Consider the following 20,842-nt stretch of genomic DNA (forward strand, 5'->3'; position numbering starts at 1 on the left):
AACCCGGGAGCGCGGCCGGTCACCCCCCACCCCACAGCGCGGCGGAGGGGCGAATGCCCTTTTGCGGGACGGGGGACGGGGGACGGGGGTCGGCGGAATGGCGGCAGCCGGCCCCGCCGCGCGGCACCCTGGGAGTGGTAGTTCCCAGTCGCGGAGCGGTAGCGATAGCGGGGGCAGCGCCCTGCCGCGGCGGGGACTACAACTCCCGGCATGCAGCGCGGCTCCGCCAGGGCGGGAGGGGGGGAGGCGAGGAGGGGGCGCGGGCGGGGGGCGACGTTTTGGCGGGGCCGTGAGGGGGCTGAGGAGGGGGACCCTGAGGCGGAGGCTTGCCTTCAGCCCGGCCGGCGGGGATGGGGTCCCCGGCGGGTCGAGGGAGAGCGGAGGGTGCTCGGGGGCCATTTCTTCCCCCCGCCTGGAGGGATGGGCTCAGAAATCCTGTCAGCGTGGAGCCGCGGCCCGCGCTGGCGCCTCGTGACGGCTATTTGCATTTATTTTCGAAATAGTGCGCTTAAACTTGATATTTTTGTGTCGTAATAATAAAAGCCGCCTGCTGTGACATCTTGGGCTTGACCTGAAGTACGAGGCTTGTCTTCACGCAGGCCCTGCTAGCGCCCAGTTCAAGAGCCTCAAAACTAAAAATAAACTGGAGATATCCCCAGCCCTCAAAACTCGTTGAGTGCTTCAAACCTAGCAGTTGGCTTTGTAAAGCCTGCACCTTAGATTTACTATTAAATTGCATCTTTCTCCTCCTCCCCACGGCAGTCCCTCACGCAGCTTGCAGCGAGATGCTCATAAGCAGCGGCGCGACTCATCCGAAGAGCCCAAAGCCCTTGGGTCCGGCTTCAGAGAAGTTTAGTTTAGGTTGAATCTCGTTAATTTCCTTTAGATGCACTTTGGGTTCTTTTCGGCCTTTTTTCTCAGAAATTGGGAGATTTTTCCAGCCTACGGCATCCGCAGCTGCTGGCTCTTTCCTTTCCACATGCGTTCACAGGGAAGGCCAGAGCTGGGATTTCAAGCAGCAGAGGGAAACATTAAAATGGCAAAAATTGGTTTTCCCAGCCTGCGACCCAGAGTACAAAACCCTGAGGAGCGTGTGGCTGCCAGAGGAATGCCTCCATGACAGCAGCGCTCTCCTTCCTCCCCTCTGACTGGGGCAGAAGAGGAAACCAGAGCACACTCGCTTTTTCCCGATGACTATTATTTCCTGTATTATGGTAATAACTACAGCCATCCTGCTGACAAGCTCCTGTCCCAAGTGGTTAGGCTAGGCAGGCCCTGGTTACTGTGGGATGGCAAAAATGCTTTCCCTTTGCACAGCCCTTTTCCCTGCATCACTTTTGGGCATGGGCTTCCAGCAATGCCAACAAGACTGGATCAGCATGTTGTAAACAGACCTAATTGTTTCCCCCCCGCCAGTGTTTGAAGACTTTTAAGATGCATATGGCTCTCAGAATAGGCAAGTAAAATTGCTGGTGAAATATATTTCGCATGTAAGATACACTGATCTAAAAGTCCATCCCTGTACAGTTGCTTTTCTGCTGCATTACAGTTAATGCTATGCCCCTTCCATCATCCTTGTTCTTAGGAGTTCTTGTAAGTAATAAGGGTCTACAAGCCCACCCTGCAGACCTCAAAGTCCTCCTTGACCACCCTCATTCACCCATAATTTGTAGGGTGCTGCAGAGTGGCTCCTATCTGCACCTCATTTCCAAGTGTCATGTACAAGACACCCTAAGTCCACACAGCCGGAACTGCAGTCATTTCAGCCAGACAGCTAACACAAGTGTGAAAGCAGTCCCTTTTCATTTGACAGGCTTTAATCTTCATTAAACCTTGCTCGGCTGTGGTTTGGGGCTATATGATGGGTTGCCAGTGGTCAATAAAGAAGGTTCACTTGCCCTTCAGATTAAATATAAACTGGGTAAAGTCTCAGTTGCTTCTATCCATTTTTTATTTTTTAATTACTTTAATGGGTGAAGGATCCCCAGGCTTCTATTAAGACTGAGGTAAAACACCGAGTGCAAAAAGAGAGTCCAATAATCAGTGATTTCTGGGGACTCTGCAGAACTGAACAATTTCCAAGGAAATTGGGCATCTCTGTACAGTACAGGGAAATGACTCATTTCCAGCTAAAGAAGATAAAGCTTACTGCCGTGCAGAGAGCTTGCAGATGCACTGCTGAACATCCTAACTAGGCACTGAGAAGTACTTTTTTTAAATGTACCTGGGAGTGCTGAGGTATAACGCAGACAAGTGTCACACCCACGTACAACTATGGGGCCTTGATGTTCTGGCCACAGGCACACAAACTCTGTCAGTGACCATTTTGGGGAGCAAAAGCACAGCAGAAGCTGATCCTTGGTTGCAGACGCTGATGATAGTCTTTATTCCAGAAGGCACGAGGCTCGGCTGCACTGCTGCAATCCCAGTGACCTTCACAGAGATCAGAGAGAACTGAGCCTGAAAGCTTTAAGTGAAAAAGCTGATCAGTGATTGCCAGCAGAGACATTGTCTAGTACTTCTCCTGTGTTAGCCTGGAGCAACTCCAGGGTGCTCACAGATTTGTCCCACTGCAGAGAGAAACTTCAGTCTGACTAATACTGTCAAGCCTAAACACCAAATTTTAGCTGTTAAAATCCCATGACGCTAGGTTTAAAATATTCGATGATGATGTGGTCAGCAGAGCTGTTTGCCTGCATATTGTCTCCCGGATCCCTGGTTCCCCTATACTGCTAAGAAAATGCATTCAAATCCCCAGGAAGAAGCACATTAATACAGCTGCATCCCTCTTGATCAAACTTTCCAGACAGCTCAGCATTTTCTAAATAAAAACATACGTTTGGAAAGGTTTCAGGCAAGTAACCTAAAAGCGAGGGCACACTGACCTCTTCTGGACATTTCCAGAAGTGGCAACAAGGTAGAAAAGAGCCTGCACAGCTTTCTGTGCTTGGTTATACGTAACTATCCAGGGGCGACAAAGTAATGGTCGTATTTTCCTGTATTCAATGCATAATAGTTAAGTCTTCTCCTCCAGTTATTTTTATCTTGATAGGGATGTTCCCTTAACCACACACATTTACTGCAAAAATTTCTGTCAAGCTTCTCACCAGCTGAAGAGTATTAGAGCTACTACTCTATCCATCTCTATTTCTGCCCATGATTTTCTGGAATCCAAGGATTTCTTTTAAGTGCATAGCAGTGGCCCACAAACACTACTAGCATGACCAGAAAAGCCATCACTTTTCTTTACCACCCCCAAGAAAAGGTCAACTCTCAAGCATACTATCATGTAGCTTGTAATTTGCCTAGGTTCAGAGTTCTGCAGAGGAGCAAAAAGACTCCAGAACTCCTATCTGTATTTTACCTGTTTAAAAACTAAAAGTTTCCACCTCTTATGTGCTCCTGTTTGCCCTTGTAAGACATACTCACTAGCTCCAGCAATAGCAACCCTTTCTACAGCTAGAAGCCAACATCTTCCATCAATAGTAATGGCACTCAGGGCCTATATATATATGGCAGATATATATATGTAGGCAGACATGGAAATAATTGAGCTGACTGAGATCTGTAGGCTCATGCATGTTTGATGCAATACTATGCATACCCTGGATTGATACTGTGTACATCAGTAGGATTGACCACCAATCCAGAAAGAGCCATGTTTCTCAAGGAGCATGACTTTGCACTACAAATACACGCTGTTGTTTAAAGCAGGTATTGTTACATTAAGAGAAATTTGCAGATTGGGTTCTCACTGAGAAGGGATTTATCAGCTGTGTTTCAAGTGCCGGGGTCCTGAGTGTACCCTCAGGCTTTCCTTGACCCAAGAAGTCTCACCTGGACCTCTAGCCAGCCCCCTTTGCTCATCGACTGTGACTTCCATTTAAGCACAAGCCCAGGAGACTCAGCCTTTCTTTGAGGCACTTGTAGGATAGTCCTGGCTGTAGTTCTGTCTTTGACTTTGCTGGGTAAGCTCTGGACTTGTGAGTAGTGGTGTTTCTTAGTGTTTCTAACTTGGTTTCCCGGGTAGGCTGTGCACTTGCTGCCTTACTTTGCCTCATCATCACTGCGTGGTTGATGAAGTTGGTTGTTGCCCAACTATCTTTAGGCATGGTAGGACTGGGTCCTATTTGCAGGCTTATCCACAGTGCTATCAGCATCCTTTGCTCCTAGCTTGTTTTTGCTTGTGCAGCAGCCCCGCTCGTGTTGCTTTTTAGCACTAGATACATTATGTTAAGATGCTTAACGTGTTCTCCCCACTCCAAGCACTACATCAGCCAGTGAGTTTCTATCATATTTCCATGAAAGAACGAATACCTCTGTGCCTTAGAAGTCCCCCTTAGCTGGGCAGTCATAGCTCTGTTTCCAATCCATCTGTAATTATAGCCAAATTACACAGCAGCTAAGTAAGATAAAGGTAGATAGAGGCAGATATTAATTAAGAAGAAAAAAATGAAAGCTACTCATTTCCTCTTCAGAACTATATGTATGCTAATTGAAGTAAACATTCATTAAGCCCATTAAATGAAATTTAGGTTTGATAATGCATTTAAGGCTGCTGGAAGCAATGGTATAGCAGTTCATAGCCTGCAGCTTTGGGGAAGGAAGGTTTAGGTTGTACCACAAATGATATGTAGCTTCCACAAGGGCATTAGGAGTTCCCCCTTCTGAGTATCTCTCCATGGAGCTGGCAAATGCCCTAAGGCCTGGGGATTAAATTATATTAATTAGTCTTGATAGTGGGGCTTTGTTCAAGACAAAATTATTATATTTGTACAAACTGTAATGTGAATGCAATTATAGTGCTCTAGCCCATCTCTTGTCCTTAATGTAAATAGGCTATACCATGACAAGCATTGTAATTCTGACTGCAATGCATCCACATTACGTGATGTCTTCCCAGCAAGTAATGGGAATGGCTTATCAAGGCCAGGCAAGCCTAGATCACGTGAAGACTCCTGTGTGTCTTCTGCCACAGCCTGCGCCTTAAGCTCTGCTGGGGACGTTAAAGCAGACCTGTTTTCCCCAGTTCAGTTTAAACAGTGGAAGATGAGACAACACAACTAGGATCAAGAGCAAGCGACAACTTGTATGACTGCAAAGGGCTCTTTTGAAGGTAAAAGCGTCACCCCACAAGTACCTAACCATCTTCACAACCCCACTATAGAGGTGCTTGCTGACTCCAGTCCCCGTTTGGATGGCATTCATTAACACAGGCAGCCGACGAAGCTGTCAACCAACCAATGGCCCAGGACTGTTTGCCTTCCCTGCTGTTATAGCTTTAATTAATAAAGAAAACAGTAGACTGGGCTCATGGCCAAGTGCAGCCTTAAGTTTCTCTGTAAGAGAAAGGCAGAGTGTGTGGGTATTTCTGAGACAGTGTCAACACAGCATATGCTGTGGGACAGCAGCGTGGAAAGCACTGAGTGCAGTAGCACCCAAGGCACTGTTATAGTTGTCACTGTTATAAATTGTAATAGCATCCAGGATATCCTTTTATGTGCCTGCCTGCAGAACATGCACGGATCCCTGTATTAAAAATCTTGTAATTGAAGCACACTTGAAATGGGGACTTTGACTCCTGGCTTTTTCATACAGCTGCTCATTGCTGTCTCCCCTTATAGCTTATTTTCTAAGGCGTGTAGACCACCATGTCTAAGCGGTGTGTTGTTTTAAAGGCACTTTAGGTTAGAGGGATTTTCTCAAATCAGTCCTGCTTCCCTGTTCCTTCTTGACCTTATGTGACATGTATGTTTATGTAATCAACCCAGGTCTATCCAGGGAGCCCTTGACTTGCATAGCAGCACTGGTATGCTGTGCTCAGGGCTTTGTAAAGTCCTGTCTGAATTGCTAATAGGTGGAATGCTGCACATTCCCCTGGTAATACCGACTCTGTAAAAACAGTGTTTCCAGTGGTTATGGTAAGTAATGAAGAGCTAAGAACACTTTCATTTCTTACGTGAATTGGAATATTTCAGTCTTCCCACCTCAAATAAACACTGCTTACCTATTTCTGGGAGTGTGTCACCTTCCTTCCTCTCTTTGTGTTAAGACGGCTTCACACAGATAATAGAACAAAAGCTTCAGGCTGGCTCTTCCTAGGGTCTTCCCCAAAGCACCACTGTTTCTACACCAAGGCTACCTCTGACTTGTGGAAATGGGTGTTTCATCTTATACAGTGCTGAACTGGAGGTCAGGAGACATCCTTGCTCTAAGCGTCAAACGTACCCCTACATCTCTGCAGTGAGTCCTAATACCTGCAGTTAACTTTGTGATTAATCTGATTTTAATATGCAGAATGTAAGAATTCTTCACCCTCTTACAAGCAAATGAAAATCAGTGTTTTAGAAAAGCAAGCGCTGGTTTTCAGCCTCCACCCTAACCTCAGCTACCCGCTGCTATGGAGACAGTAGTCTAACTAACTGAGCTACCGCATTCCAACACAGCTCGACAGCACTTGTGCAACAGTTGAATAACCCCATTTTCAGGGGCTGCGGATTGCAAACTGCTGATGCTCAGGTAAAAAAATGAGCATTCCCTTATGAACTTCCTGAAAACACCTGCATAATCCCCAAAGGCCCAAATTCTGGCCCCCACTTAAATCTGTAGGAGATTGGCTAATGGCTTCGTTAGTGCCAGGATTTGGACCTCAGTGAATGAGGCAAGGCTGTTTCTCTGAAGCTAAAGGCACGTACCTACTAATCAAATAACACACTGAAATCTCTCCTTCCAGCACCAGGCTCCTCTACTCTTTGAGGTGCAAATTTAAAAGGCTAGGTCCTTAGGGCAAAAACACAAATGCTGCCATTTTCCTAGAGGTTCAGCTCTGTTCTCATTGTGGGACCTAGAATAAATACATCCTTCCTAACAGGCTGGCTGCTTAAGCTCAATTTATTTACTTAATGCACGCTGCCCTGTCTTTCTGTGACCTTTAATTTTTATTATCTTTTGTAGATGGAGTGGGATGGAGTGGGAATACAGAGCAGGTGTGCAACTGAGTAAAGTCTGGGGTTTTGGAGAGCTTTATAACAAGGGGGTTTAAAATCATCGACGGGACAAACAGGAAATACCAGTGAAAAGAAAAGCAATGTGCTTTGTCACTTACTACACTGATAGGAACTGTGGGCTTGTCCAGTACTGTCCCTCTTTTGATGTTAAGACAGGAAAGCTATGCTAGACAGTGCTTCAGGCTGGAGATATTTAAGGAAAGCCACAGCCTTTCCATCTTTTAACAGGTGAAGACAACATGCTGAAAGCTGAGCAGACCCTAGATGAAGGGCTCCTGGAGAGACAAAGCTTTGTCTCCTGAACCTTATATAGGAAATTTCTCCTACAGCAACAACCCCTCACCTTCCTGAAGGGAGCAGCTCCTGTCGCAAGGTACAACAGGCTGCAGACAACCATTGCCCTAAATCCCCTGTCCTTCCATCCACCTTCCAGAGAAGCTTGGCTAACTCTCAGCATGGTCAGAAGCTTTTGTACTTTGTATTTTTTTTCCTTTCTGGTCCAAATAATTGTGATTGTCTGAATCGGATGGCTATGGAGCCAGCATCCATAACGAGCCAATATTATAGGGAACTCAGCTGTGTGTTGGGTCAGGATCTGGCTTCCGAATGGACTACACTTACGTGAGTAATTCTGGATGGCCAAAAACATCCACACAAACACTTTTTGTCTTCAAGTATTCCTCCCTACTTGGAGCCTCTCCCAGGGAGAAAGAAAAGGTTAAATTATGCAAATCATGAATGGCAGGGTTGGTGCAATATTTAAAGGATAAATAACTTCCAAAGAAGATGAATAACTTATGGTCTTAAATAATTACTGTTCCATATACGATTGACTGCAGTGTCAGAGCCACCCAGTCCTTGGGGCTGAAGAGGCTGGAAAGTAAACAGAAGAATGAAGCTTTTGAAAATACACAGGCTAAAAATAATTAAGAGGCAACGTAAGATGGAGAAACACAGCAGTTCTCCTGCTGGTAGATTAAAATGAGAGGGTACGGGCCCAGAGCAGGAGACAGCTGACGTGAGAGGAAGGGATGAGAATGGAAACTTTAACAGATGTAGGAAAGAGAAGAGTTTCTCCTTAGTGACTGTTGATAATATGCACTAGTCCACACTGAATCCTGGTTGGGGTAAAGTGCCAGATTTTGCAAGGAAAGTGACTCTGCAATGGAAAAGGAGAGTGTTTGCGGCTTGAACCTTGTTTTTCTGTTACCCTCTGTTCAATGTCCCCCTGCATCAGCAGAGACTGAGTAGATGCTGGCTGGCTGGCTGGCCTCTGTGGGGTTGTTTTTGGGAGACTGAGCTGCCATGGGAGCTATAATAAGCCATCTGCACAGACATGCTCACTGGAGCACAGCTTGCATTCATCCGAGCTGCTAAATTTAGGTCTCTTCCAGCAAAAGAGCATGTGCAAAGAGGCACAGGGATGAGATATAACTCTCATATGAGCTGGAAAAAAGAACCTGAGAGGGTCGATTTACCCATTGTAATAACTGTACTTTTGGCATCAGAGGAGACCAAAGTCCCTGAGGAGAAACACAGTGAAGACAAGACATGTATTATTGCAAGGTTGATTTCCCTCTGTCAGCCTCATGATCTTGTCCAAGGCTGACCTTGGCAGTGTCACATCAGGGTAAAACTGAAGTCCCTTTGCCTGAAGTGCTTTGACTTGAGGGCAGTGCCATTTATTGGGGCAAAAAATAATAATCCTTTATGAAAATAATCATTCTTACAGAAATCATGGCTGTTTGTGACGCAAAGTTCTTAGACGAGGGGGAATGATGCTGAAGACCTGGAGAGGTGCTGTGGGAGCAAAGGAGACACAATACAGGTAAGAAATCCCCACCGATAACACGGGGGGAGGAACAGATCTTCCTGCTCAAGGCTGTTGCTGCCCGTGTGCTCCACGGTGTCGTCCCCCTCGCTCCCCCCTTGGGTATGCCCTTTTACAGACAGCATAAAGTGAGACATCAGAGGCTGGCTGTGCACTTAGGCTGCAGTCAGAGACCCCCCTCTGTTCCCAGAGATTTTTACAGGCAGTGCTGGGGAGGGTGGAAGCCATCCGAGCCTTCCAGTCCACCTTTACTTCCAAGGGCCTCCGTGTAACCCCAAATGTGCATTTCCTAAATGTGCGTGAGGCTCCTTGGGGAATCTCTCCCTGCTCTGGATTACAACCAACTGTTTACGGAAGGGCAGAGGAGGGGAGCCAGGCTGGATTGCCTTCCCATTAGGCGTGCAAGAAAAGCTGCTTTGTCCCACCCCGCTCCAGGGCGGGGACTTTGCCATCCAGAGCAAGCCAAGCAAAGCTCTTCCCATCCCTGCCAAGGCACCCGCTTGGGACAGCAGGTGAGTGCCAAACTAACTGGGGGGGTCCCCTTTGGCATGGGGAAAGGGTCGCGTGGCTAGAGGTGCCTGGGAAGGTGCCAAGCACCGTCCCTGCTTGCCAGACCGCAGCGGTAGGTAGTGCGGCTGTGCGGGAGCGGGACAGCCCTTGGCTGGGCGGATACCCTGTCAAGGCCACGATGCCAAGGCATTAGGGCATTGGGGCAGCCCTGGAGGGCACAGGCCTGGGGTGAGGAAGGACGGGGAGGTGGGTTGTGGGAAGGAGGAAGATGGCTGACTCTTTCCAGGCACAGGGAGCGCAGGTTTTCTTCCTAGTTCTGCCGTGCCCGAGCTGGCAAGTCCTTCCCACTGGATGCTGGAGTGTGGAGGGCATGGCAGGGGGCTTGTGAAGGAGCTTTGCACGGGTGCACAGGCTGAAGTGAGGAGTACAAGGCTCTGCTAACTCAGTATTATATTTTTATTCCTTTTGAGGGCAGTGGCCAGGCAAAGGTCATCGTGTGGGAGGTGCTGGGATATTTCAGCTGGCTCAGGGCTTGCCAGCAGAAGGGAGATCCTGTCCTGAGCTGCAAATTGGGCTGGGATCAGTGTCAGTCACCCCGCTATGAGCCCCAGAACTACCCCAGGGCACTCTGCCTCCCTGAAGCACAGTCAACTGCGGCAGGCACAGGCTGTATCCAGCACACTGGAAACAGCTGGCGGTGGCAGAGTCATGGAAAAGCTGATCTGGCGCAGGGTGTGGGTTTGTATTCGAGTAAATGTGCACCAAATGAAAGAACTCGTCAAACAAGTCCAGTGTTCGCCTTGCAAGGGGATGGGTCGCGAAACGGTGGTTTTCTACTCCAGATCCTAGGTGTAGGACTGGCAACATGTCTATGAGCTCAGACTTGGGGTGGGGGGGAAAACCCCTGTGTTTATATCCTGTTAAGCTGTTGGGAGCTTTGCTTGCTGGGAGCTGTGTGTGTTCTGTGTACAGCCAGGAAAACTTGATTCAGAGCATGCCTAGATTTTAATTGGCCAGCACACACGATAGTTTCAGCTGTTTTCTGATAAATGAAATTTATTCTGAATTCAGCTTTTAGAGGACATTGATGTGGACTTATAACTGCCCGATTAGCTGATAAAGTCTGCCAGGAAAAGGTCATCCATGGAAAAAAATTGAATAATTCGAGGGATGCCTCGTACACTTTCACTCTGTCATCTGGCCACAGTGTTTTGAGCCTGTTCTAAGCCAGGTTTACTGTATCAGCTAGCTCAGGCCTTTATTCTGGGCTGAAGCAAATAACATCAGGACAGGGATTAGCCAGGGTACCTTAGTACTTGCTAGCTGACTCTTTGCTTGCATAGTTTAATTCTTCAAAACACAGAGTTAAGTGTTGTTCCTATCCTAAAGCTGTTTTTCCCCGTTTGAGCTGCAGGCCAGGAATTGTGTTAAGCTGCAGAGTGCTGGCAAATCTGACTGCACAATTCCTTTCTCTCTCTAGTAGCAAAGGGGGTGGCTAGAAGAGTTTTATTCGTCTAATGCCCCAGCCTGAGCAGTTCGTGGAGATGCCGTCATCTGTGAAAGGGAGCAAGAGGGTTACAGGGGCAGGGACCATTGCTGGAGAACCTGGCTGAACCGCGGAGAACTTCCACCTGTAACTTCAGTGGCTCATTTCTTGTGGCACCACACACAGAAATATACTGGGAACAAAACAGCATTTGCAGATTGTGCAGTGGGCTTAGCACCGCTGCCTTTTTGCAGTGCTCTACTCTATATTCCCAGTGATGTTTAAGCTGGATGAAGAAGTCGGAATATTACAGTCAATATTCAATGTGACATTTCTGTTGTAATTTGATATTGCAGGAACATTTGCCCTGAATCCAGTACACGCATCCTTTCTTCATGTTTTGGTTTCTTTCTGCCAGCTCATCTGCACTCAGAATTTTTCTGCCTCCCACCCCCTTTTCCTTGTTTATTGGCCTTTCTTTTGCCCTCTAATTGACTTGCTAAACCAGCCTGTCTAATATTCCTGCTTCTGTGTACAAACCAACTGAAGGGTAAAACTGCATCAGAAAAACATGTGTGAAATTCAAAGCCATTATTTAGTGTCTGGCTAAAGCAAAAAAAGTTGGCTTTCTATTTCTGTAAAAGATTAGAGAAGTGCAAAGATGACTTTTCTGAGGTCTGGGTCATAATCTGACCACTGAAATCTATAATCAAATGAAAGAAAGCAAGTTGAACACTAATAATTTTCCATATGTTGCCTGACTGCACAGGGTGTAATAACGTACAGACGACCTGGAGAGCACTCGGGAGTGCCTGTGCGTAACACATCTATGGCAAATGTCATACTGAGAGTTAACTTGCCTGAACAGCACCCTCCAATAGTATTCTGGATTTGTAAGAGTCATGTGAAGCATGAGCAAAGACACTGCTGTTCTTGCACAACCATCCGGGTTCATTGATAGCAGCTATTAAGCACCATGAGCAGGATTAAGGAGAGATGTCATCAGCCACTGGCATCACTGCTTCTACTTAGAGGCTTTAATGCAAGAACCTCAGCTCATGCTGTGTTGAACTTGAGTTGCAGGGAAGTGAACCTCGTCCTAGTACTTGACATTCTATCAACTGACCAGGGATATGGGAAAATACTTTGGGTGTGTTCATGTGTAGGCCCTATGCAAGAAAATAAAATTATGAGCAGAAAAAATAACCCTGGGGAGATGGCAAGTAAGCTATGTATTTTTTTTTTTTTTTTTTGAGGGCTTTAACAGTTGGTTAAAACTGAAGTCCTACAAGGAATTACACATTGCACTAAACTGAGGAGATGTTGAATACAGCAGATTTTAAGAGGGAAAATAATTCTCCTGTCCCAGTCCTCAAGTGAGGTTATCCTTTGCATGCTCATCTACACGTTGATGTTGTCTCTGCCTCCCAGGGAGTATCTGTGAAGGCTGTTAGGACTGTGCAGGCACCCTTGCCCTAATTCATCCTCAGGCTCTCACCTGGCAAGGTCAAAGCCACATGTTTTGAAGGGCATGGGAATCAAGTCTATTTTCTTTGCTCCCAGGGCAACATTGTCTGCTTCTCCTTGTAGCCTCAGACAGGCTGTCACAATAGCAATAGAAAAGAAATTTCTCAAATTACTAGCACTAATCATCTGCTTGTGCAACACATCCTTCTTTCAGACAGGGCAAACGCCCTGGCCCTACGCTGTTGCAAGCCAGCCTTTGTTCATTCTGTACAAAGCAGGACTGGAAGCTCAGGGATACTGCGTTCAGTAGGGCTGTTCAAGTGTTGCTTTTAGTCCTCAGAGAAATTAGATGGTTACTTACCCAGCCACATTAACTGGCAAGGGTAGGTATAGTCTATTAATTATTTGCTAGAAAACTGACACTCCCTTTGTTTTTTACTACAGTTGTCTAACGGCCTGGGGACTTGAACAATAACAGATTGACCGAATACAAGAGTGATGGTAAGCATGCGTGTTTGCTGTGCCAGCTGTTGCTCTGATAAGATAAAGGTGGGGAGAGTAGCTCAGATAAGGACACAGCAGGAAGAGCAATGTCACAATCTGTCCCTTTATGGGGGGTGAGTTTATCGCTTCTCTTTGCTTCCTCATACTAGAGGAGAATGACCCACACATATGGGCTTTTCCATTTTGGGAGTTAATGAAAAATCCAATCAGAGAGTAGATCAAAGAGCATTAATTTCTCCAGATAAACTTCCTGGGCATATTATTCTTTCCAGGTTCAACCTGCACGGTATCCATCTATATGGTAGTTATCCCTGTGCCTGTTTCAGAAAGCCTAACCTACATGAATGTTAAGCAGTGTTTTGCTGATGATTTTCATGGGAACATGGAGACCTTTGTAAGAGACAGTGTAGACCCACAGAAATGGCACTGGACAGGAGGCAGGAGAAACCTGTTTGTGAATCACTGTTTTGAGTAGAACACTGCGCTTCCTGGTGCATTATTTTACAGAATGATGGTCCTTGGCAGCTCTTAGAGAAGACAGGAATAGGGCTTTGATGGGAACAACTTCTTCTATGATTTACATGGAAAACTGCTGGGAAGAAGCCCCAGCTGGACTGAACAGAGATGTCAGGCTGCTTGCCATTGTTTAACTGGAAGCCAGATACTCCATGGCCAGCTATATGAAGATATTTTCTCCTTTTAGTTGTGTCCCTGTGGCTTATTTCTTATGTGGCTGGGAAGTCCCTCTAGAACAAATTGTTTCTCTTTAGGGTAGGATGGAAGCCTGCTATAAAATCACTCATGTTTGGTGGGTGGACTTTACTTGCTGTCACTGTGTTTGCATCTTTTGAATTTTTAATTTTTTTTAAGTTCAGCTCTAGTGTATGTATCACTTTGAATCTGCCTTTCATAACTCCTCTCCTGTGGGTTTAGGCAACAATCAAGGGGGTCTCGAGTTTCAGTGCTGAGCAAGAAGCACAGGCACTAAGGAAGGCTATGAAGGGATTTGGTAAGTTGGTCTCCCTCCACTCTTAAACGCTCTTTTTTTCCCCCGAGCTTTGGGAATGTTTTGTCTGGTGGTTTGTTAGAGGGGAATTGTAGCCATCTGCATTGCCCCACTGCCCTATGAGGGCACCAAAAGGAATCGAGCAACTTGATCAGGCTGAGACTTGAACCCAGCTGGAAAACCAAGTCTTCACCACAAAAGCATCCTTATTCAGGCTCTTGTCTTGTCTATGCTGCAGTGTGGTACTGCCATGCTGCTGGCTGGGTTGAGGCACTTCGGTAACTGATCTCGTCCCCAGTGCTGTTGAGAACCAGGTTGTGTAAGGAACAGAAGATGGCTAATGGCACACTCTGGACAAGACCAGAGCATGCATCTTGTTCTTGTGCAAGCAGCTAGACTGGTTTCCATTGGTTTCTTCCAGGCACAGATGAAGACGCCATCATTGAGATCTTGACCAAACTAAATGTTTCCCAACGTCAGCAAGTTCTGATCACCTATAAAAGCAGTATTGGCAGGGTAGGTGGTCTTCAGAGATTAGTGCCTCTGGCTTTTACTGGGAGATGCAGACATTTTTGGGGTTATATCACTTGGGTGAAATGTAAGCAACATCCTAGTCTCCACGACAGTAAGGTTAGTGCAAGCTTTTCCTGGCCAAGTTTATTTTGGTCAGAGCAACTGTTCGTCCAAGGAGGGTTGGAGCAGGAAGAAAAGTGCTGAATGAGTTCTTTCTATTCTCAAAGGCTGTATCTTCTCTCAACTCCTTTCTCCTCTCTCCATCTTCTAGGATTTGATTGATGACTTGAAGTCTGAGCTGAGTGGGAATTTTGAAAGGGTGATCATTGGTATGATGACTCCTACCACCATGTATGATGTGCATGAACTGAGGAGGGCTGTGAAGGTTCGGAAATCTTCCTTTTATGTGGCTTAAGTTCTGGTCAGTTTAGTATAATATGGCATAATTATACATTTATTATTAATTTATTATTAACTTATATATAATTTAAAAAAAAAATCCTAGTTGCATATCAAAACAGTTGTCATAATAATCTTGGATCTTGTCTTTGCAATTCCCTAGGGTGCAGGAACAGATGAAGGTTGCCTGATTGAAATTCTGGCTTCTCGCACAAATGAAGAGATTCGGCGCATTAATGAGAACTACAAACTTCGTATGTAGTGCAGACTGCAAGCCGTTATCATACTGACTGAAGTCACTTGTGTGTATGCATGGACATGTGAAAAGGAAGAAGGGTCTGTTAGTCTTTAAATGTGACAAATCAGGCAATACAACTATTGCCATTTGTCCAGAGAGAACCTCTGAGTTAAACAGGTGTCAACAGCAGGCCTGCTAACAGCCTCAAGGATTAGAATTTCACCCAGAAATTGAATCTGTGGAAATAAAACGGGGTGGCATGGTTATGTCTATCAGTTGGATGTCTGTCCATGTGTGGATCTATTGCCAGTTTTATACTGGCTGTGCTTCTTAATCTTGCCCTGTAGCACTAAATATGATGGCTGGACTGCCATGATGATAGCCAAGAAGGCCAATAGCATCCTGGCTTGTATCAGAAATCGTGTGGCCAGTGGACTAGGGAAGCGATCGTCCCCCTGTACTCGGCACTGGTGAGGCTACACCTCAAATACTGTGTTGAGTTTGGGGCCCCTCATTACAGGAAAGACATTGAGGTGCTGGAGTGTGTCCAGAGAAGGGCAACCAAGCTGATGAGGGGCCTGGAGCACAAGTCTTATGAGGAGCGGCTGAGGGAGCTGGGGTTGTTTATTCTGGAGAAGAGGACGCTGAGGGGAGACCTTATCGCTCTCTGCAGCTACCTGAAAGGAGGTTGTAGCGAGGTGGGGGTCAGTCTCTTTTCCCAAGTAACAAGCGATAGGACAAGAGGAAATGGCCTCAAGTTGCGCCAGGGGAGGTTTAGATTGGATATTTGGAAAAATTTCTTCACCAAAATGGTTGTCAAGCACTGGAACAGGCTGCCCAGGGAAGTGGTAGAGTCACCATCCCCGGAGGTGTTTAAAAGATGTGTAGATGTAGCGCTTAGGGACATGGTTTAATGGCAGACTTGGCAGTGTTAGGTTAACGGTTGGACTGATGATTTTAAAGGTCCTTTCCAACCTAAATGATTCTATGATTCTATGATGTTTAGAGCCCTGAGCACAGTTATATATTTATCTAGCTTATGGCTGGCAAATGTTGTGGACAAACAGTGTCCAGGTGGTGGACCTGTTGTTAACAGATGTCATATGTGTGTGTGCTCTTGCTAGAATATGGCCGTACCCTCGAGGAGGACATTGTCTCTGACACATCTTCCATGTTTCGAAGAGTCCTCGTGTCCCTCTCGACGGTAAGTCCAGGCTAATGGGGGTGAATCTTCCTGTTGCTGATGGACGTGCCTCTCACTTCAGTGATTAGGTGTTTCAGGCTGGCTTTTATTTCACCTCTCTTGCATTTCACCTTGCCTGCATTTCACACCCAGCTTCTGCAGGGAGAGGAGTCTGACTGTGGGTATGCATTAATGCCATGTGCTCTTTCTAAAATGGCCCAGTTAAAGTGGATTGCTGCTCATTTTGAAAGGAAGTACAAATCACATCTGAGCTATATTTTGCCGTATTTGTAAGCTACTATTCAATTTTAAGCGGAATTTGCAGGACTTGCTTCCATCAGTTGCTCTGGTGAAATGAGTTTTTCATCCTTGTATCTCCACAGGGAAACAGAGATGAGGGAATGTATGTGGATGATGCCCTTGCTCAGCAAGATGCTCAGGTGTGTAGCAATCTGCTTCCTTGCAACAACTGTCTGTTCTTGTACATGTGATGCGTGGTGACTCCCTGCTTTTTCTAGACCTCATTTTTTTCAAGGTAGAACAGTAAGCCTGAACCTACGCTAGACAGCAGTGCCCTAGGTGGAGACCTGGGCTCTATTCTCAGTTTTGACCTTGAGGGAAGCCTCTTCACTGTTGTGACTCAGCCGGTGAAATGGGGATAATGGTTCTAGCCTCCTTTGCAACTCTGGTGAGAGGTCTCTAGACAGGCTGGGTATCTGGGTGGGGAGATGACACTTCAGTTGAGAGTTGCTGGGCTTGGTTAGTATTTATTGGAAAATACCTGTGATCTAGACAAGCCACAGGCCAGCAGTGCTCAAGCACCAAGGAAGTAAAAATGTCATGTTATGTACACCTGGTCTTCTCAATTAGCCTTACTTTGTCTATTCATAATGTCTTCAAGTGCCTGTATGAAGCTGGGGAGAAGAAATGGGGAACAGATGAGGTACAATTTATGGCCATCCTCTGTACACGGAACAGATGCCACCTACTAAGAGGTAGGACCCTCTGCGGTGTCCTGGATTTTTTTCCTTGTTTGAGCATGACACTTTTGTAGGAGCTTTGTACTTGTTCATTAACTGATTGTGAACTCTTCCTGAGACAGTAGGTATCCTAGAGCCCAGTCACATTCAATTCTTTAAGACCATTTTATTCCCTCCTGAGACAAAAAGGGACTTGAGAAAAACATCAGTACAACTTGCTCCAGCCTGTAAATTGGAGATAATGAAGTATGACTCCCATGGGGGCAGAGCTAAGCATTTAAACTGCCATCATTAACTGGCAGTTCTTGAAAATGCTAGCAGCAGTGGTAGGCCAATTAGCGAGACAGTTGATAATTAAAATAAATTATTTCTGTGGGACAGCCCTGATTTAGCTTACAATGTCACAATAATGGTACAATGTTCATATGGAGTATGAGGAGCTTGATCTTGCAAAGTGATCCTTGGTGGTTTACACACTGTATGCCCTGAAGCATCTCACTGGCTCTTTTTATCACTGACTCTTCCTCCTAGTTTTTGATGCATACAGAGGGATTGCTAATAAGGACATAACAGACAGCATTAAATCTGAGATGTCAGGAGACCTCGAAGATGCTTTGTTAGCTGTGGGTGAGTTCCCTGCTTTTAAACTTTGTCTACAAAGTAATTAAATAATTAGAGATACTGTATCTTGCCCTGGCTGCTTACATAGCTTCAGGAGGCAGATACTGTTTGTCTTTTTTGCAAGCCACAGTGTTTTACTCTTTGCAGATACAATCGGGTGAGAAAGCTTTGTGCTTTATGATATTGTTTGCTTTCCCAAGTGATGCTTTGGTAGCTGACATTTGCTGTCAGGAAGCATTAAAGCCTTAAATAAAATATTACTGTGCACTGGGCATGGAGACATCAATTTACAGCAGGTCACTGACTGAATTGTACTTGCTGTTTGTTGGCCCTGAAATCGCATCTTTACAGAATAAACACCTTCGCTGAGGAAGTGCTGTAAAGGTTTGGAAGACCTTCTCCTTCAGTTTTTATTGGCCTTAATTCTCCTGTTCTTGTTTCCCTTACAGTAAAGTGCGTGCGAAATAAACCTGCATATTTTGCTGAAAGATTGTATAAATCCATGAAGGTAAAGAGCTTTTGGTATGAGATTGCTATTTTTGGGGTTTTTTTTTCCCCTTGCCTTTCCATGCTCAAGTCAGTAGCATGACAGCAATCATTAGATAAAGAGAAACTCTGCCATTAACTGGGAAAAAAAAAAAAAAGTCTGAGCTTTTCTATGGACCTCTTTTCCCCCAGGAAGCTCAGAGCAATATGCTTACTTGGCAGCAAGCTGCTAGTTGATCACTCCATTAATGCAAAAATGCTCTAATTAGGAACAGATTCCGCAGAAGACCAAGTGATAAAACCTTTGTGTCTGTCACCGAGTTGTCCAAAATGCTTTGTAGTTGTAGGTGGTTGGTTTATTTCTTTAGGGATTCGGAACAGATGACAACACGCTGATCCGAGTGATGGTGTCCCGCTCTGAAATAGATATGCTGGATATCAGAAGGGAATTCCTGACCATGTATGGGAAATCACTCTACTCCTTCATTAAGGTAAGCTTTTTAGTGTTAGAAACAAAGAGCTAGATTTCCTAAGGAGCTTAAAGGAGACAGGTCCCCACTTGACACCTGTTGGGTATTTTAGAGGAGGTGGAATTAGACTTTACACTTATGTACTGAAAATGTTCATGAATGTTCTTAGTTCTTAAATTGTCGAAGAAGGTGCAAACCCTACAACAAATCCTATGTGCTGGAAAGAATCCAGCCTTGTGTGGAGCTGTAAACCTAATTGCATTCCTTTTTTCTTTTCTCTCTAGGGAGACTGCTCAGGAGACTATAGGAAAGTTCTGCTCAGACTCTGTGGTGGGGAGGATTAAAGGATGTCTGGTGTACTGCCTGGGTGATGAGAAGCAGTTGATCATAAGGATTTCTTTCTTTTTAATTTTTCCCAAATATCTTATTAATTGCTAAGAGCATTGACTTAGGTTAGTTAATGCTCTGGTTAGATCATGGCCATTCCGATTAACCCTTTTGATATGCTTTTACGCTTGGAACACCCATTTGTCTAGTAACTGGGCTAGTAAAGCCCATCTTAAACAGAGTGCTGTAACCAAATATATAAAAGCTAAATTGTTTCCTGACAAGCTGTCCCTTTGCTATTGCATTCACCAGCAAAACTTACCAGCTGAAGCAAACTTAGATGCAGAATGTGAGAGGCTGCACAGGGAAAAATTAACCTCATCAATACATGGAGAATGCAGAATGCAGGCTTGCTTCAGTTTTTGCAAGATAATTAAAACACAAAGAAATCAATCCTCTAAAATACAAGCACATTTAGATCTTAACTTCCCCTCTGTTAGTGTGGAGCATTGTGCCTTGCTGCAGTTTATGTATATGTTGCCTATAGATCTGTAGGTAGGGAAGATGTCACTGGTGACATCAGAAAAAACTCTTGCTGCCCTGCTTACAGGGCAGCCCCGTATTCTTGGTCTGTCTTCCTTGACTTGTGGGATTATAAATCATCAGGGTTATACTACAAACCCTTCCTCTGGATAAAGTGATGTCATTAGAATGGTGCCTTTTAAGGAATGACCTGTCCCCAAAAACGCATCTCATCAGCACTACCTGATGCCTTAAACTGGGATGCCTTGTACTGGGGTAGCTCACCAAATCTCACCAGCACTGGCTGGTTGGAGCCCTGTGTAACACTATCATTAGCAGGTCCAGTTTTTGTGCCTCAGCCTGACTTGGACTTCCACATCCTCTGGAAGAGACTTTTCCCCCAGACCTTACACAAACTGCCTGTTAAGCTGAGCGTTGTTTTCACTACATAAATGTGGTTCTTGTTTGGTGTAGCAATTTGGGGTTTTTTAGGTGTTGGTATGTAATTCTGTTTTGAAGGCATCAGACTGAGGTTAGAATTTGAAGGCACAAATACCAATATGGCCTACACCCAATTCTGTCACTCATTTTCTTCTAAATTAGGCTACTGTTGGCTTGAATAGGAGATACTTCTGTGGCCTCAAATAAAATAATTTTCATTCTTGCTCTCTGTGCTGTAATTAGAGACACATTCCTTAGTTTTGGTGGGAGAGGAAGCAGAGCTTTTTCCAGTTCTACTGAAGCCTTCTGCTCAGTGAAAGAAAAATTGTCTTACCCAGTACAACAGGCGAACAGATGCACTCAGGCTTGGTTTTGTGTTTAAATGCCTTGTGTTATGTTGCTGACTTTTAAAAAATGAATAAACAATTCATTTCCATACCTTCTCCCATGGTTGTGTATTCTGGGAGAGGTAATGGTGAAATAACCGTGTCCTTGTTTTTCCAACAACTTCTGTGCTCCACAGGTGCTTTTTCTCCTAAGCGTGGACCTCCACACGCCAGCTGAGTGGGGAGAGCCTGCAGGGAGATGTCTTTGGGCTCTTCAGCCTCAGAGTGGGGTGCCCAGGGTCCCATCCCGTCGGGTGGAACGTCGCGGCGGGGGGAGAGGAGATGGCCCTGGCTCCTTACAAAGAGGCGAACCCATCGCCCCCATCTCTGTGGGCCCAATCCCATGGGGATGCTGCGAACCCCTCTCCATCAGCGCTTTGAGAAATGGTTTATAAAATCCCATACCCATGCTGTGTCTGGGGGAAATCACCGGGGAAGGGGGGCAGATTTGGGGGTGCAGGCCTG

General features: G+C 45.6%; 1 protein-coding gene across 2 annotated transcripts; it reads left to right on the plus strand.

Moving 5' to 3' along the window:
* Window positions 1–8,393: 8,393 nt before the first annotated feature.
* Window positions 8,394–20,472, plus strand: ANXA4 (annexin A4). 2 transcript variants are annotated; one of them, XM_030034787.2, is made up of 14 exons: window positions 8,394–8,637; window positions 8,740–8,835; window positions 12,746–12,802; window positions 13,739–13,814; window positions 14,233–14,327; window positions 14,596–14,709; window positions 14,887–14,977; window positions 16,086–16,165; window positions 16,528–16,584; window positions 17,046–17,139; window positions 17,656–17,751; window positions 18,195–18,253; window positions 18,600–18,722; window positions 18,986–20,472. In XM_030034787.2, exons 3-14 carry the CDS (start codon window positions 12,800–12,802, stop codon window positions 19,043–19,045), a joined length of 948 nt encoding a protein of 315 aa, XP_029890647.1. In that variant the 5' UTR covers window positions 8,394–8,637; window positions 8,740–8,835; window positions 12,746–12,799; the 3' UTR covers window positions 19,046–20,472. The 2 variants fall into 2 exon arrangements, with proteins under 2 accessions (XP_029890647.1, XP_029890646.1); XM_030034786.2 differs by lacking the exons at window positions 8,394–8,637; window positions 8,740–8,835 and adding an exon at window positions 8,992–9,350.
* Window positions 20,473–20,842: the final 370 nt, after the last annotated feature.

This window comes from Aquila chrysaetos, chromosome 13 (genome assembly GCF_900496995.4).
Source record: "Aquila chrysaetos chrysaetos chromosome 13, bAquChr1.4, whole genome shotgun sequence".
In the NCBI taxonomy this organism is placed as follows: domain Eukaryota; kingdom Metazoa; phylum Chordata; class Aves; order Accipitriformes; family Accipitridae; genus Aquila; species Aquila chrysaetos.

What these genes read in the sequence shown, in the direction of transcription:
- ANXA4 (XM_030034787.2), top strand. An exon ending in ATAAAAGCAGTATTGGCAGG is followed by an intron (nt 14,328 to 14,595) that starts GTAGGTGGTCTT and finishes TCCATCTTCTAG; the next exon opens with GATTTGATTGATGACTTGAA. An exon ending in TTGCTCAGCAAGATGCTCAG is followed by an intron (nt 16,585 to 17,045) that starts GTGTGTAGCAAT and finishes AATGTCTTCAAG; the next exon opens with TGCCTGTATGAAGCTGGGGA.